A 17622-nucleotide genomic window follows, 5' to 3' on the forward strand; every position below is an offset into this window, starting at 1 on the left:
AAAAGATTCTTAAAATATTCTTAAAAATGTTTCCACAAAAGGTTTTTTAACTATTTTAAAATATTTCTTGCAATATTTTAATAGAAATATGTAGAAATATTTTTTGAAAACATTGTGTGCTGTATAAGTTGTAGCTTGTATTTAAATACTTTACGTCGAAGTATCTGCCCAATGCTGGCTCTAACAATATTTCAATTTGAAGTTAAGTTAAAGATATATAACGCTACGGATCAAATATGATTCTTGGGACTTTTGTTAAGAAAAGATCAGCTCCAGATCGAGCGAAGATTTTATCATTAAAAAGTAATGCGCGGGACGCTGACAGATAAACTGCAATGTGTTATCGCGCGAGTCATAAATACCGAAATCTCATTTCACATACGAGTTCCAATCGTAACGGCTACTCTCTCTTTTTTTGCAGATGTCTACCTGACGGACAGATTAAGAAGAGTTGCGATGCCGTAGTTGTCGCTATGAGCGAGAGCCGGTGCTACACGGATTCGCCCGTGCTCGCCGAACATCAGCCCTTCAACCGTAATGGGAAGGCGCTTAGGTACGATTACCATAAGTGCATACCACACAAGCATGCACGCTACGTTGCTACGCCGACTTGCGAGGTTTAATCGCCTGCGACAGAACGGGCGTTGATCGTACTTTGATTTATAGCTTGTAATTGAAGAGTATAATTCGAAAACGACCTGCGCGCCGGTCGTTCCTATCAACTGCGTTTCAATGCTGCGCGACAGTTTAGGTCTCGAGATCGCTAGGAAAATTGCTAAGAGAATTAAAAAGCATTGCGAAAAATGTTGCTGAATGTATCATATCACACGCTCGTTCTTTAGTCAAACAAGATTATATATAGGATTATTATTATAAAGAGTTATAATTTACATACTTATCCCTTTAACCTTTACCGTTTTAAATAACACATAACAGTTCACGTAGTAACCATATATGTATAGTAATAACGAATGTGCTTCCGCCATACGCTTATTATATCGAAACCTCTTCTAAATCACCGTTACCGCGATATTGTCGGTCGCGATAGCGTCGTGAGAGGATGTCCGATCAGATTATCGATCGAATTATGGTCCTCGTTCTAATCAGATTATACCGCGAAATTCCAGCTCGCGTTCCCGTCTCGTAAAGTGGACTTTAGCGTTTTTCACTGGGAGAACTAGTGCGCACTAAGTGCGCACTCGCCGCAGGCAACGTGTTTCACTGGGCGTTTCGATGCGCGCGAAAATGGTGCGCGCTGTTTCACTGGGAAGTCTAGTGCCGAGTTTTTGCACTATAGTCAAGAAGACTAGAGACCAGGAGACCGAACTCCAGTGGTGGGGGTGAGTCAAAATGTGGTCCGGCGCTGTTCGCAGTATGGTCGCCGGCCAATTCATGAACTACGCTACGTGCTGGATAAGTTCGAATCTTTACGTCGTTTGTTCTCTAGTCTTCTTGTTTGTTGCAAACCGTTTAAAACAAAGTGAAATCATGTCTAAAGTGTGTTGCATTGTGAATTGTGAGAGTAAATGTCCCAATTTGGATTCGAATAAAAGGACGCTATTTGGATTTCCGAAGGTAAGTGTATTTGATTGAAATAAAAATGAATAACAATCATTTTCTCAAGAACATACAATCAGTTTGATTTTTTCACTTTTCAGGATTCTCATGAAAATCAAATCTGGATAGATAAGATTTCTCCGTTTTTGAGTAAGGGAAACGCTACTCGAAAATATTTACGTATTTGCGATAAACATTTCAAGGACAACGATGTTGAGCGGACTTTTCGAACTGTCTTGAAAGATGGAACAATAAACGAAATACCACGTGAAAAATTTAAATTGAATCAAGGTAGTGTACCATGTATTTTCGATGTACATCAAGATAATTTTGAAGAAGAGTCCATGGATGCAGGAGACGAAAGTTTATGTGTAAGTTGAAAATCGTTATAAATTATGCTTTGAAAATATATTTGAGATATTCTCTACAAAAAAAATGGAAATTTTCAGGTTTCTACTCCGTTTGAAGACATACTACCTATCCAAGGTAGCGAAGCAATAGAATACACCATCGAGGCACTGAAAAGAGACTTTGAAGCTCCAGAGCATTCCAGCGAGATAATTAAATGGGGAATAGGGTTATTACCTGACGGCATCATTTTTTTTTACTACGGTGATTTTGATAAATATACAACAAAAACGTTAATAGTAAGAAAGGACATGAACTTAGAGGTAATTTTTATATCTGATCCATAATAAAATAAAATTGTATTAACTTTGGTAATATTTTACAAGTATAATTGATAAATTTTCATTTTCAGGTCCGACTTGGGGATGAAGTTGTCAAGTTAAATATAGTGGACAAAGTTCATTGTTTTCAAGATCTTTTGGTTGCCATGAGAACTGTCAGCAAAAGTCATGTATGTAGTGAATCCGATCATGACACTCCTTGTACCCCTGGTTTTGTTAAATTGACGTCAAACCTGAACAGTCAGAGATGTGGCTCATGCGAAGTACGACGTAAAATCAAAAATCGTAATGAAAGAAAAAGAGCGAGACGGTTTAATATAAAAAAATACAAAATAAAAAAAAAATAAAAAATTTGAAAACAACAAAACAGTCGCATGAGAAACTACGTGACGTGCTCAGTTCAGTGCAACATGGCTGCGTGGGATGGTGACAATGTTTCAAATTCACGAGATGCACGATTAGCATTTGGACTATTAAATTTGCTTTCTTCGTCATCATTCAGTAGTGATAAAGATGATTTATTATTAAAAGAAAATCCGCGGAAAATTCGAAAGATCGAAAACTTTGTTCAAATAATGCATAATCTTATGGATAAGTATGTAAGTACATATATATTTATTGTTTCTGCAGATTATTGTATTGCGTGAAACAATACCCTTATAGAAATTTAATACTGTAAATGATTATTTGGCTAGTAATTAATGACTTATTTTGAGTATTAAAATCATTAAAAACAGTACTTTTAATACTCAAAATAAGTAATCAATCACTAGCCAAATAATCACTTACAGTATATTAAATTTCTGTAAAGGTAATATGTATTGTATAAATATATGTAGTATCAATGCTATATACAAATATTATATTATATTATTTTATATTTATCTATTTCATAGGCTTTTCCGAAATAAAAATCAAATTCTAATATAAAGCATGTAAGCCTGGCTGGACGTTGTCGTTATTATTTGAAGGTTTTCTTTTTTTTATAATTATAAATATTATTTATTATTCGCATATATTCGCATATATCAACAAACGTTTCGACTCTCCGTTTGGGTCCTCTTCAGTATTCTTTCGATTTGTAAACAATAATGTCTTCAATCCTAGTATAAGGACTGATTAAAATAATAGGCAAGCGAGAAGAAAAGCAATAAAAATGTATTCATCTTAAAATATTTATTTATATTGTAAAAATATTAATTAAAATATGTTTACCTTAAAATTATTAATTATATGTATTGCATTAAACATATATAACGGATTGCGGATATTTTTTGTTTACAAAGGAACGTTAAAGAGGACCCGAACGAAAGGTCGAAACGTTTGTTGTAATGTATGCGAATAGTAAATAAATATTTTTAATTTCAAAAAAAGAAGATCCTTAAATAATAACGACACCAACTGGCCAGACTTACATGTTTTATATTAATAATTAAATTATATTATTTTAACAGTTCAAAAGTCATTTTTGGATTGCAAGAACAACAGCTTACAAAATAATAGAAATTTATGAATATTCCGGATTCTATCCATTTGATCAGAGTCACGGAGGTAGTAAACCTACCACCGCAGAATTGGATATGTCATCATTTTTGTGATAATAAGTTGATATTTATTTGTATTGAACTACTACTCATAATTTCTGTGTTAATAGTAATTGAACACTCCATAGGTGTGCTGAGAATAAAGTCTGCCTTAGAGATGTGTCGTAAAGATTTGGAGTATGTCATGCAATAACTTTCAGGCAGAACAATCGAGTGCTTGATTTTTTAATTAATATAACGCTAAAGATCATAAAATTTGGAGACAACAAAGTTTCTGCAAAGATTATTAATATTATTATATGTATATATATAATTCTCTCTTCCTCTCCCTCTCCCTCCACCCCCCCCTTCTCCCTATAATAGTCGATAATTGGTACTGCAATGTCTATTGCAATAAACTAAAGATTAACTACAGTTTACATTCTTCTAAAGTTAATCACAGATAATAGTTCATCACAGATGTCGATAGAGAAAAAAAACTAGTGTAGAAAAAAACAAAATTATGTAAGAAACAAACAAAATTATTAATAAAAAAAACATCTTACGATTGACACTTTCAGTATTTATATATAAGCTGCTTTCCTTTTAATATGAACACAGTCGATACGAGCATTTTTTTATCTTTGTTATTCATTGATGACTATCAGAAATTAAAAGGAAAACATCCATAGTTAACAGTTCTATATAATATTACACCTATTACTATATTTGGTTTTTCTTTCTTCTTTGGCTACTTTTCATTATTTTATTACTCTGTATTCGGTTTGGCGAACTTACGTATCAAGTTTAATTTTTCCCGATGTCGCTCTTTTGCGGCTTTCCTTTTTTCAAAGTCATCATACAAATCAAATACAGAGGCACAATGCGCCATAAAACCGCACTGAGAATAATGGACGTGTTTAGTTGGGAGTGCAAAAAACTTGCACTTTTGGTGCACTCCGGCAGTGTCGCCTGAACTCGACGAGTTTCCAGTGCGCACTCAGTTCTGCCCAGTGAAAAACGCTATTTTAGAGAGCTAAGACACAAGACCCACGTCTCTTCTTGTCCGCTGGAGACACTAACGAGGGTTGATTTCAGGGGATCTAAGAAGAGCGTGCTGTTCTATACGACCGACTGTGGAGACGAAAAAGAGGACCTGGGTCTCAAGCTTCAGCAGCGATCTGTCTCGTTGGTAAGTCCCGCATATTAACGTCAAACTTAAGCCCGACTATGCGTACATCGCACGATATCAATATCTCATATAATTAGGATCATCCCAACCATTAAATATCTGCAGGTTTCAGAAAAGTCTGTCGGTTTGCTTAGATGCACATATGTTATGCAGTCGCAAATCTTCTCGTTATGAACGCAATAAGAAAGTTAGAAGGAGCATGTAATGGTTTAGGTACCAGTTTCATAAATGATCGATCTTGTAACGCTTCCTGCCTTCGCAATTAAAGATTGCAGACTTGCAATCAAGCATATTAATGCATCACAACTCTATAAGAATATGCAGAACATTCGCAATTTTGATTTTAAAATTGACTTTAAAATTTCTCGGTATATGAGAGCGAGAGATAAAAAATTATTTATTTAAATCAGAAAAAAGTATTATTTTTTTTAATGTAACTTATTAAACTCTTATTAAACATTTTATCTGAATTCCTAGTGGAGTTATTTTTTTAATAATTAAAAAAATATATTTTTTTATTTTATCTTTTTTATTTTGATGCTGCAACTTTTAAAAGTTTGTGCGTCATAATTTGTTATAAATGGTATTTTCTGCGTAGCTCGATAGAGATTGCGGCAGTTTTTTCTGTTCCGAAAGACAACAACCGTGATTTTCACCAAGCCTGACTCCCTTATTGGATCCAGCTGTCGTTATTCAGTGAAGCTTTAGTGACGTACGGTGCCAAAACAATGTAGTAGTAACTAGCACTGAATTGTACGAAGCTCCGTATAAATTTCGCGCGAGATTGCAAAGGCCAATCCTTTAACGTGCAATTTAAACAACATAACTTTTGAATTTAATCCTTGTTAACCGACGTCAACAATGTCGAACAAAAAAGTAATCTTCTAATAAACTTTAAAGTTAAACCTGCCCTTTACAAGAGAAATTAGTCCAATAATAACTTTACGAGTAGAATAAAGTTGCTTATATGCTTCGCTTGAAATATACAAAGACTACGCGTTCTCCTCATCAACATAGCCCGCGAAGTCGTTGATAAGTGAAAAATCGATTATCGTTATTTTTCGTACCGTCAAAGCGTTAAAAAGTATCTCTCGCCGTCATTTATTACACAGTTACAAACATACATATAATAAACAGATATAAGTATTCAAAAAATTATCACTAATGGTACCTCGCCTCAATACTTTTTTCCAACTTGGTTTTCCTTACTTTGATAATTAATTTCGACACATTGTACGTCAATCAATCGTATGATTAATTATAAATATGAAGAACAAAAACACTTTAGATGAAACTTGACATTTTTAAGTATATCAATCACGTAATCGCTGCTATATTAGAGTTATCACATAATGACGTCATTTCCATTAGTTTATATCGCCTTCGTAAGAACGTCATAACGTAAAATACAATATTATTAAGCTTTAGGGCTAAATATTTAAAGGAATTTTCTTCTTCGATTAATATTGAATGGAATTGATGCAGATAGAATCTTACTTTAAGATTCAGTTACCGAGGTTTTGATTGTTAGCATCTAATCATGAGCGTAAGTCTGTAACAACGTATTCCTATTAATATCAGCTTAGAGAACGCGAATTGAACATAAAGAGATTGTGCCTGGAAACTATATACCGCGATACAATCCATCCATAAACAGTCCGTGATTCTAAGCGCAGTCCGTAACTTTCCTTTTCGATAGCATCGTAGCCTATAAATTCTCAATCACCTGTCGTATCGGCGGCTTCGCTCATATCGCTTAGACACTCCCATACAGATTCTCCATCATCATCTTCGCTCTTCGTCCTTAAATATTCTTATCTTGATTCATAAATATGTAATATATAAATCCCCTATCTCTTCTTTTTTAGAAATTCTTATATATTTCTCAGTTTGTATTTTCAGGTCTCTAATGAATAAAAATTTAAAGACAGCTTTTAACAACTGTATAAAAATACAAAGACGCATATTTTGATTCCCCTATTAACATATTGCAAATAAAAATAAATAAAAAATGAAACAGCTATGACATAAGAATATGACAAGTAATTATATATAAATATGCTTTATCTACTTATTTTTTATATATTTTTTTTAAATATGTTGATAGATACTTATTCATTAGATCATTCGTATATTTAAACATTTATTATACATTTTCTCTAGCGAATAACTATATATTTTTTCATAGTAATAACTAGGCTTTCCGTAATAGCTCGACCACCTCATTGTAACAAACGTCCAATTTTTTAACTGTCACTCAGTTTTGCTGATTATCAACCACACCAGCTAGACTATAAACCTTCCGCAATTCTAAAGACGGCCTAATAACTTTCCATTTCGATCACTATCGCGCGTCGTAAATTCCCGATCGCCTGCTGTATTAGTTGTCCCGGTGGTAACATCCATACGCTTCTATGTACGTAGACTCTTCATCATCGTCTTCGTCCCTCGTCATTATCCCATACGTATTCCCCGTGCTGATTTATGAACACTGGCGGTTTGCCGGCAGAGAGAACCGATATCAACGACCGGTGGTCCCGTACTTTGCCTCTTGCCGAACCGCAGTACCGAAAGCAAATCTCTACCTTGTTTAAAGTTCTGTAATAAATGAAAAAAACTGAAAGAGTGGAAAATTTCAGTATGAATAGAACTTTTGCTAAAACTTTAATTTGCGCTGGTAAATATTTTATTTCTGAATATGACACCACACTATATAAAAGAGATTTATGAAATACAAATTTTAATAACAATATTCTATATTTTAAGCAAAAAAAGGATTAATGCATATAAATACATACAATATTTTAATAAATTATAATTATAATCAATGTAACTAAAAATTAAATTTTATTTAATTAAATATCTCACACATATACAATATTACGAAATTCTTTTTGAGAATTGAGAAGTAATAATAATATACATATAGGGGAGACCGGGGCGAAGTTGTCACCGGGGCGGAGTCGTCATTGCAATTACCTCGAAATCTGTATGTTGTGTGAACTCCGCCATTAATACTGTAAACGCGGCTTATGGTGCCCACGTGACGAACGGAGTTTGGTGAGGTTATGTGCCATGTTGTGATTTTTATCGAGGCAAACGTGTTTTCGAAGGTCAAAAGTAAAATTTTTTGCGCGTCAAAAATTTGTAATATTATTGCGTCTCCGAATCTCAAAGTGATTCTAAAGAGTAATGCATGCTGTGAACACGAATCCAATGAAGTTTTTTTATTTTTATTGATTTCTAATATTTTATGAGCGACCAAACTTGAAACTTGTGTCCGGGGCGAAGTCGTCACCAAACCATATCATGGAGGCTTTCGGCGAAAATCAAAGTCAAAGAAGCAGCAGTGGTCGGATTCCGGCAAGGACTTGGATAATATGTTCTGCGTGTGCTCAGAGATGACAGAATAGAGCTGACGAGAAACGTGCGAGCGTAGGGCACATAAGTGTGTGCGCTTTTCTTGTAATTATTTTCCGCCATCGTATTTTTAATTAATGTTTCCATTTTTTTATTAAAAAATAACTAATAAAATGTATCATTTTTCATGATCGGAATTATAAATTTTTATATAAAATTCAGTCCAAGAATAAAGTGACGACTCCGCCCCGGCAATTTTGACATTTCAATTTTTGCATCTTTGTCGTTTTCACTCTATACCAATCGAACAAAGCGACGTAGACCAAAAATGTCCGTATCAATTTTGTAGCCAAGGGTTCACTCTTTACAATGGTATACCACATTTTACTAAAATTATTTGTTTTGTTGTTAAAAATCGGCACCGAAAAAATAGTGACGACTTCGCTTTGGTCTCCCCTACTTAATTTTGAATAAAATAAAACTTTCAAGATGATACTACACATGACGTAGCTCCAATATAATAAGGTACATTAAAATAATCTATTCTTACAACTGTAATCTGAAACTTGAAACTTTTCAAAATTATGAAGTTTCTGGTAGACTGAGAAAAACAATTTTTCTCTTTTTTTTTTGTTTGAGAAGAAGTTATTCTTTATTAAACTTTATAACTGGATCCGTGCATACACTTCTTTATAAGTTGTTTCTTCCTCTTGTAATTAAAATCTGTCTTTTGCTTGTTATCTTTTCGACAGATTCGGATCTCCGGTACTGTAAGAATTACATAGGCATATATTTATCTCTATAATCGCATGAACGCTTATTTGTCCATCATTAACCGCAAAACACCTCACGTACGATCCCCGTAGCGTTGATAAAAACATAATGCATCGGTAATGCTCTCGCGCCCACCTACCGTCAAACTGCATCGAAAACTATGCGCTTACCCGCTCGCCTAGTATTTCACATCTTTGAACCCATAATAGACCGGCAGGTAGAGAGAGAGGCGTTCGACGATCGACCGCGATAAGCATCGATAGACATGAGTCGTTTCCCGCTAATCGCAACCTGCGAGGTATAATATCTAGTATCATTGCGGCATCGTTTTCCACATCTTCTTGCAAACTGGAAGCGCATATATTCCGCATTACATCCTTGCTTAGTACACAACATTTCCTGCTCACTGTAACATACGCGTCGCATCATCCTCGATGTAGAACGATCGTGGTCACGCAGACTCTTTTTTGTTGATATAAAATTAATTTTCTGTAAAGTTACTTTTCTGTACCAGAATTGTTAAATTTATACAATACATACATTTTATATTGAACATTTGCGGTAAATATCTGATAATTTGCAAAATTTTGATAATCTTTACTTTTCACTAGCATTCTTTTTCTTTTTTACGGGAATTTTAAATTTAAAGGAACACAAATGTGTGCACTCCAGTTCTTGTAAAAAAATTAAAGTTTTATAATAATGATAATGATAATGATAATGATAATGATAATAATGGTAATGGATAATGGTAATGGTAATGGTAATGGTAATGGTAATGGTAATGGTAATGGTAATGGAATGGTAATGGTAATGGTAATGGTAATGGTAATGGTAATGGTAATGGTAATGGTAATGGTAATGGTAATGGAATGGTAATGGTAATGGAATGGTAATGTAATGGTAATGGCATGGAATGGTAATGGCAATGGTAATGGTAATGGTAATGGTAATGGTAATGGTAATGGAATGGTAATGGTAATGGTAATGGTAATGGTAATGGTAATGGAATGGAATGGTAATGGTAATGGTAATGGATGGTAATGAATGTAATGGTAATGGTAATGGTATGGAATGGAATCATGGAATGGTAATGGTAATGGTAATGGTAATGGAATGGCAATGGCATGGCAATGGCAATGGCAATGGCAATGGTAATGGCAATGGCAATGGCATGGCAATGGCAATGGCAATGGCAATGGCAATGGCATGGAATGGCAATGGCAATGGCAATGGAATGGTAAATGGCAATAATGGTAATGGTACAATGGCAATGGCAATGGCAATGGCATGGCAATGGTAATGGCATAATGGCAATGGCAATGGCAATGGTAATGGCATGGCAATGGCAATAATGGCAATGGCAATGGCAATGGCAATGGCATGGCAATGGGCAATGGCAATGGCAATGGCAATGGCATGGCAATGGCAATGGCAATGGCAATGGCAATGGCAATGGCATAATGGTGGCAAATGGTAATGGCAATGGCAATGGCATGGTGCAATGGCATAATGGAATGGTAATGGATGGCAATGGCATGGCAATGGCAATGGCAATGGTGCAATGGTGGCAATGGCAATGGCATGGCATGGTAATGGTAATGGTAATGGTAATGGTAATGGTAATGGTAATGGTAATGGTAATGGTAATGGTAATGGTAATGGTAATGGTAATGGTAATGGTAATGGTAATGGTATGGTAATGGTAATGGTAATGGTAATGGTAATGGTAATGGTAATGGTAATGGTAATGGTAATGGTAATGGTAATGGTAATGGTAATGGTAATGGTAATGGTAATGGTAATGGTAATGGTAATGAGTGAATTGTCTCTCTAATTATAAGTGATTAAAGTACTTATTTTGCAACGAGAGAATTAATATTAAATAATATTTAAACTGTTGGATATAATTTTAACATATTTTAATTACATATTTTTTCTGGAGAAATTAGAAGAATGTAGATTTAATTTAAAATTTAATTATTAATTGAGAAATTCATTAAAATATAATTTCTTCTTTTTTCTATTTCGTTGCATTTACTGCAAATAGTTTTTTACTAAATTTATGTACAATATTATCAATAATTTATTTCGTGAAAATTTAATTAATAAAACGTCGGTTTGAGATTAATTTTTTGCATCTCTTGAAAACTTGAGGGAATTGTTGGTTCCCTTTATAACATCTATGAACACGCGAGGATGACCCTTGGCAATACGAGACCGGTTTTAATCGTTTCGATTAACCACGTTGAGCCGGCACGGTTGCTGCACATGTCCATATGGGTTGTTCCATTATGCATTTACGATGGGGCAATCGCCCACGCCATTAATAGTTTTGCGCTCTTGCGCCGCGCCGTAGACTTATATCGACAAGGTATTTCTCACAGCGTTTACACTTTTTTTGGATTGTAAAATATGTAAACTACGCAAAGCACGATCAGATTGAAAATGATAGTTCATCATTTGAATACTTATTCTTATGCCAAGGATTAATCCAATTACAGGGAAAGTTAAAATAAAAATAAAAAAGATATTAATTTTCTCTTATATCGTTTACGTTACAGTTCGCTAATCAAATTAAACAGAAAAATCGAGTAAAGAGAGAAGAAAGAATACGCGATAGATTTCGGTTATTGAGCCATCGATTAATCAACAACCAAATCAACTAACAACGACAAATTGAAAAAATAATCCAGACTTTGCAATTGAGACAACTGTGTATTTAATTGGATTTTGGATTAGAGACTGCTTTGTTCTCATGCGTCCCGATCGATTTATTATATTTATTTTACATATCTCTCCGAATGGAATTTTCAATTTTTAAAAATTTTTACGGACAGAAAGGATTAAGCGATTTTTATTTTATTTGAATGCGGAAATATCCGTACTAATTCTAACGACTAAGGATGTAAACGTGAGCGGAATATATGGAGATACATATACCGTTTTTATTGTTTAGTAGCCGCTCGTACTCGCACTTCCGTTATTTCCATTACAAAAATAACCGTAACGTAGTATGCGTAACAGTGCATCCTTGAGTTGTGCAGCAGGATGCAACACCATGCCCTCCCCCCCCGTGTTGAGCACCGCGACAAAGATTATTGCTGAATAAGAGCAGTGGAAGGAGGTCGAGAGCGCTTTATACTGGATTTATTTTCCGACTACCCGTTGTCCCGGATGATACTTCAATTACATTCTGTCGTAGACAACCGTAATTACTATCGATCTGCGGCTCATGCACTGTCAAAGATCGCGTCTGATAACGATTGCATTTAAATTAGTAGATTAATCGGACCGGACAATCTTTACGGTGATTGAAGAGTAAGCCGATATTAGACGGCTTTATTAATAGCAATCTTATCATGCTCTTCCTAATCTTAATGCTTTCGTTAATATACGACATTATATATATGATGCTTTATCAACTACTTTGCGCGTATAAATTGCAAATATATCTAAGCTTAAGAACATTTTTGTACACAAAAATCTCGTCTGATAAAGCTAAAATTGATTATTATATTTAGCGTAAAATATAAAGGACAAATACAGGACAAGTACTTCTTATCTGAAAATAATACTACTTTTGCACATGTATAGCAATTAAAAGCGTTAAAAACTGTGAGAAACCGAGATTATAAATCTAAAAAGAGTTTTTCTTCTCTTAATTTAATATTACAATAGACTTAATTTGCGTTACCTACAGTAAAATAAAATGGAAAAGTTGGAAACTTGGAATAGAACTTCGTTTATTTTATCAAATTAATGAATTCTGATAATATATATTGTGTCTGTACGAGATATATTATAATCACGATTGATAAATATTCTCCATGAAGGCACTAAAAAATAAATGACATTAATATACTGTAGACGTCAATTTATAATATAATATAAAAGTAATAGAAAATTCAAGCAATTATTTATACGCGGATCTTTTTTTCCTTGAAAAAAATTTTACGATACATCTCGTGAAACATTCCACGATTCTCGACGTCGAAATATACCTTATTATCGCGATTGTATCAGAAATATGCATAATAGAGATATTTCTGACATTATGCGATAGGGTGACACGATCTTTATATTAAATTTTTTTTCTTTCACTCAAGAAATTAACCGAGCTCCAAAGAAGAAACAATTGAAAGTGAACTCGGGAGAGAATTTGATGACTAGACTCTCTATATGCCGTGATTCATCAATAATCATAGCCTCGCAAAACAATCAGTCTCATTAGCGATTTATTGTAGTGCCAATAATTGCTGAATACTGAATTAAAAGCGGAAGTATCCGTTTTCAAATATCGATCGTGCTGCGCGCAATCCACTGGTCGTTATTAACTATAAGGTATAGGGTAACTGGGGGGAATATGCCAGTGTGTGGGGAATATGCCACTCGTTATGTTTAACAAAGCTACGGCTAGGAACGTTGTTGTAAATACTGTGAAATTGTTAAAAATATTTTATGCAACACGTGCATGGAAAGTGCCCCATTACGCACGCTACGCGTGCGTGATAGACCACTTTCCAGGCACTTGCAACATAAAATGGGGAGTGTAAGCCGTGTGTAAAGATGAAAATTTCCAGGTGCAGAGTTTACGCACGAGCCGAAGGCGAGTTACTCGCCTTCGGCTCGTGCGTAAACTCCGCACCCGGGAATTTTCATCTTACCTCACTTGTTACACAAATAACTATTATATCACACGTGCGTGGAAAGTGGCCCATTACGCGCGCGCCATCTGTGCGACAAATAGCCAATTCATATACGAGTCAAAACAGTGCGGTAATTTCGAAACAGTGCGGTAATGTAACATTACCGCACTGTTTCGACTCGTGTGTGGAATTGGCCATCCGTCGCACAGATGACACGCGCGCAATAATGGGCCACTTTCCACGCACTTTGTAATATAAAATAGGGTGTGTAACACGTGCGGGTTGAGAATTGGACACGCGTGCGGGTGATCGCATTCGCCTTCGGTTCGTGCGTCCACTCCGCACCCGTGTCCAATTCTCAACTTCCCGCACTTGTTACACAAATAACTAATATCTGACGTTTTGCCCAAGTTTTACTTACTTCCTGTCAGTATTATAGTTTTTATGGGGTAAGTACAGTATGACAAGTATGACAACGTGCTTTTTAGAATTTTCTTAGTGTTTTATATAAGATATTTTTCTCAAGCATTACACTATTTTTAACTCGATCAGCTTGTCGTTTTATTAATATTGGTTAGGATGAAAGTATTCAGTACGTCGCCGATTCGTTTTATTGGCAATTGTATAATACAGACTCATTTTAATATAAAACTGCATCTTGGGGGAATATGCCACTACTTGGATAGGGGTAAAATGCAAGCTTCTTAACCTAGTACCAGGAGGATACTGCTAGTAGGTTAGGAAGCTGTAAATAGTATAAATAAATATTTTGCCGTATAAATATTGAAAAAATGTTAAAAAAATATTTAAAAATGTTGAATAAACACGTTTATTTTATGTGCTAAGAATATTATAGGCTACGTACTTAATATTTTGCAAAATTGCATTCCGAATAATTTAGACTACTTGTAGCACACAGAGTACTATTTAAATGCAAAGAAATTGTAATAAAAATATTCTTTTACATGTTTTTAGACAAGAATCCCCTTCTAAAGTTAAATTACTATACATGTTTGTATATGTGGCATATTACCCCCATGTGGGGGTAATATGCCACTTTGCAACACTTTTGTATTTCTTTCTTTTTAATAGTAAAGAATCAAAATATTTCATTAAAACCATATATAAATAACAGATAAAAGAAGGAAAAGGAAGACCATTATGCAAAGATATACCTCAAAAAGAAAGAGAAATAGGAAAAAAATCATATTTTTCTTAAGTATGGCATATTCCCCCGAGTTACTCTATTGTGAATTCCACGTTCGCCCAACTACTTGGACTAACAAGTAGTTTAGTTCCGTAATTATCGTGTTTAATAATCAGAGTTGACTTGATTATTCCGTTTTCTTTGTCATCCGTATAGTTAAGTTTAATACAAATTATATATAATCTCTCTATTATTTGGAAGATTAAGATGCACGGATTGCAAACACAAAATTAATTAAGCTTCAAGAGCAATCATCAATTATATTAGGGTCTTAAAAGCTAACATCATTCACGAACAAGGGATAGATCTGAAAATCAATAGGGCAAACATGCTTAATCGCATTGTTTTCCCGTCATTTCGCGATGACAGACTCATATTCAAGCCAATGCGCTTCGTCCGATTTCGAATGTCCCCATTTCGAAATTGCAATCAGAGAGCTTCGGTCGATGCCATAATTTCCGTCGCGTGTGTTTCCGCGTTGGTGACCGACATTTACATGGATGACGTGTAGATAATCCAAAAGTTTACGTACTGTGTGTGTTTTCGTGTGAAACGTTCCGCGTGACATAGATACGCATATATGATTGTACAAGCATTTGCGTCTTAATTAGTGTTTATTTAATTCAATATGATATATACCAAGGTAAAATGATCGAGATATACTAAAAATAAATGAATTTTTAGATCTCTTGATCGCGCGAGATTAAATTGTATTAAATTATTAATGCAATTAAAACCAATTTCGGTACTGCAAACATAATTCACGATGCACGTGTTAATCTCACCGCTGATCAAATATGGTTAAAATGCGTGCTGAAGTACAACACATAATGCAGTAGCTCCTAATATTGCGTTGCCCTCGAAAATACTCAATACAGGGTGTTCCACATCGGGGTCAATAAAACTTTAGGGTCTTATAGGGAAATTAAATTCGGAATAAAAAAAATTTCCTATAAACATAGGTCTGGAAACACTTCGTTAAAAAGTTATAACTAATAAAAATTAAAAAAATCACGTTTTTTTGATGATTTTTAAAATAACTAGCTACTAATTGTTACACTAAAGCGAATGCTACGAATGTAGTATTTACACAAAGATCATCGAAAGGTTTTTTCAACTTTCTGCTTTTTTCATTGTTTTGAGTTTATTTTTTATTGAACGCATTATCAGAATTAAATAAAATTGGTGTAATTTAGTTTGTTATTTAATTACCCATTAGATTTATTTCGTTACTTTTTTTAATAAATGAAGGGTTTTGAAGGGTTATTTTTAGAGAGTTTAGAGAGGGACACATGATCCAGATGTGAGTCATGTCATAGATGTCATCGTTTTTAAGAAATTTTAATGGTGACTAATTTTTTATATAAAACTTGATTTTTTTCTTGAGATAAAAGTTGTAGATCTTGCCGAGACATTTTTAAAACACTATAATAAAGCTTTCTTTTGTTAAGAATTTCATTTGTTGAGATATTTTAAATTTTGCCATAATATTTTTAATATAAAATGTATTAAATATATCTTGTAAAGTATTCATATTTCTCGATGACTTGACTTTCATACGTTTATTGCAAACCATGCAACTTTTGTTCTGAAACACTTTTCAATAAAATCATCGGTATAGCACTGTAAATTTTAAAATTGGACACTCTGTATAATAACGCGCGCGCGTGTCAAAAAATAAAGCGCAGTATTATAAACACAAATAATAATTATGAGGAAAAATGAAAATATCTTTGAAAATATAATATTAGTTTCTCAATGAAACGGTGCTGCAAAGAATTTTTTGAATCTTCCTATCTTCGTCTCTAAACTTTATCCTCTGAAACACATCTATTTTAAAATTTCTGACATTATATATTTTTTAATTTTTAACTTTACTGTGTAAATAATATATCTCTCATCCTTTGATGCAATCCTTTAACGCAACGGAAAAGGTTTGTCCCCGCAGCATCAACATCTAAACTCTTGTAAGTTACATTTACTTCAATCCTTCGTCGCAACGCTGTTGATAATGTTGATCGCCCACAAAGTCAACGCGTTTGCGTTACAGTTCGCGAGAATCGCACGAGCTCGAGCGCGCGCACACGTGTGCGACTCGTGAGAATTCCTTACCTCGGAGCCGAGAAATGGTAATTCTCACGGGCCTCGACAATCAAGATCCCTCCGCGTAATTTTGTGGCTCTCGTGCTCATCGCCCCGACACGCATGGCAATCGCACGCCGCCCGTTCGCATCGGGCGATTCGACGAGCAGACGTTCTAGGTGACTCAAACATGCACGTCGGGAGAAGCGTGCGAGACGAATGCTACTTGCGGTCTATCGATTTCGGAAAGAGGGAGTAAATATGCCATTATAGAGATCTTTTTAAATAAAATATGTTGAAGAAACCTATTTTATACACATAGCAATTTTCAAAATAATCCCAGACAGTACGCATGTCCTAATTTTTTATATGGTGCTTTCTGGGATATATTAGTAACAATTAATGATATTCTTGAAAGAGGAATCCGCTCATAAAAAAGCCGTGTAAGAGATTTTATTGTTGACGCTTTTCTGATTGGTTCTCTCATTGCGCTGACTTCGTGAGCATCTGTCATCGAGTGTATGAAGTTAGCCCCCCTTTTTTTGAAATTCATATTTTTGAAAGTTGTTCCAGGTTGTTCTGACTTTGT

At 34.5% G+C, this 17622-nt stretch overlaps 2 protein-coding genes across 2 annotated transcripts in view; both read left to right on the forward strand.

Moving 5' to 3' along the window:
* The window catches only part of Sprt (PDZ domain-containing protein sprite), a 183010-nt gene that overhangs the window by 42502 nt on the left and 122886 nt on the right, over positions 1 to 17622 (forward strand). Inside the window, exons 2-3 of the mRNA XM_071789285.1 lie at positions 422 to 553; positions 4868 to 4961. Coding sequence (XP_071645386.1) covers positions 474 to 553; positions 4868 to 4961 — 174 coding nt within the window. The 5' untranslated portion in view covers positions 422 to 473. The remainder of the gene's footprint in view (positions 1 to 421; positions 554 to 4867; positions 4962 to 17622) is intronic.
* Positions 1164 to 2632, forward strand: LOC139819708 (uncharacterized). Its single transcript, XM_071789298.1, has 4 exons — positions 1164 to 1575; positions 1659 to 1928; positions 2007 to 2228; positions 2318 to 2632. The coding sequence occupies exons 1-4, from the start codon at positions 1351 to 1353 to the stop codon at positions 2591 to 2593; spliced, it is 993 nt and encodes a 330-aa protein (XP_071645399.1). The 5' UTR covers positions 1164 to 1350; the 3' UTR covers positions 2594 to 2632.

Source organism: Temnothorax longispinosus, chromosome 9 (genome assembly GCF_030848805.1).
Source record: "Temnothorax longispinosus isolate EJ_2023e chromosome 9, Tlon_JGU_v1, whole genome shotgun sequence".
Classification (NCBI taxonomy): Eukaryota; Metazoa; Arthropoda; class Insecta; order Hymenoptera; family Formicidae; genus Temnothorax; species Temnothorax longispinosus.

What these genes read in the sequence shown, in the direction of transcription:
- LOC139819708 (XM_071789298.1), top strand. Translation starts at nt 1,351, where the DNA reads ATGTGGTCCGGCGCTGTTCGCAGTATGGTCGCCGGCCAATTCATGAAC. An exon ending in CAGGAGACGAAAGTTTATGT is followed by an intron (nt 1,929 to 2,006) that starts GTAAGTTGAAAA and finishes GGAAATTTTCAG; the next exon opens with GTTTCTACTCCGTTTGAAGA. An exon ending in GAAAGGACATGAACTTAGAG is followed by an intron (nt 2,229 to 2,317) that starts GTAATTTTTATA and finishes TTTCATTTTCAG; the next exon opens with GTCCGACTTGGGGATGAAGT.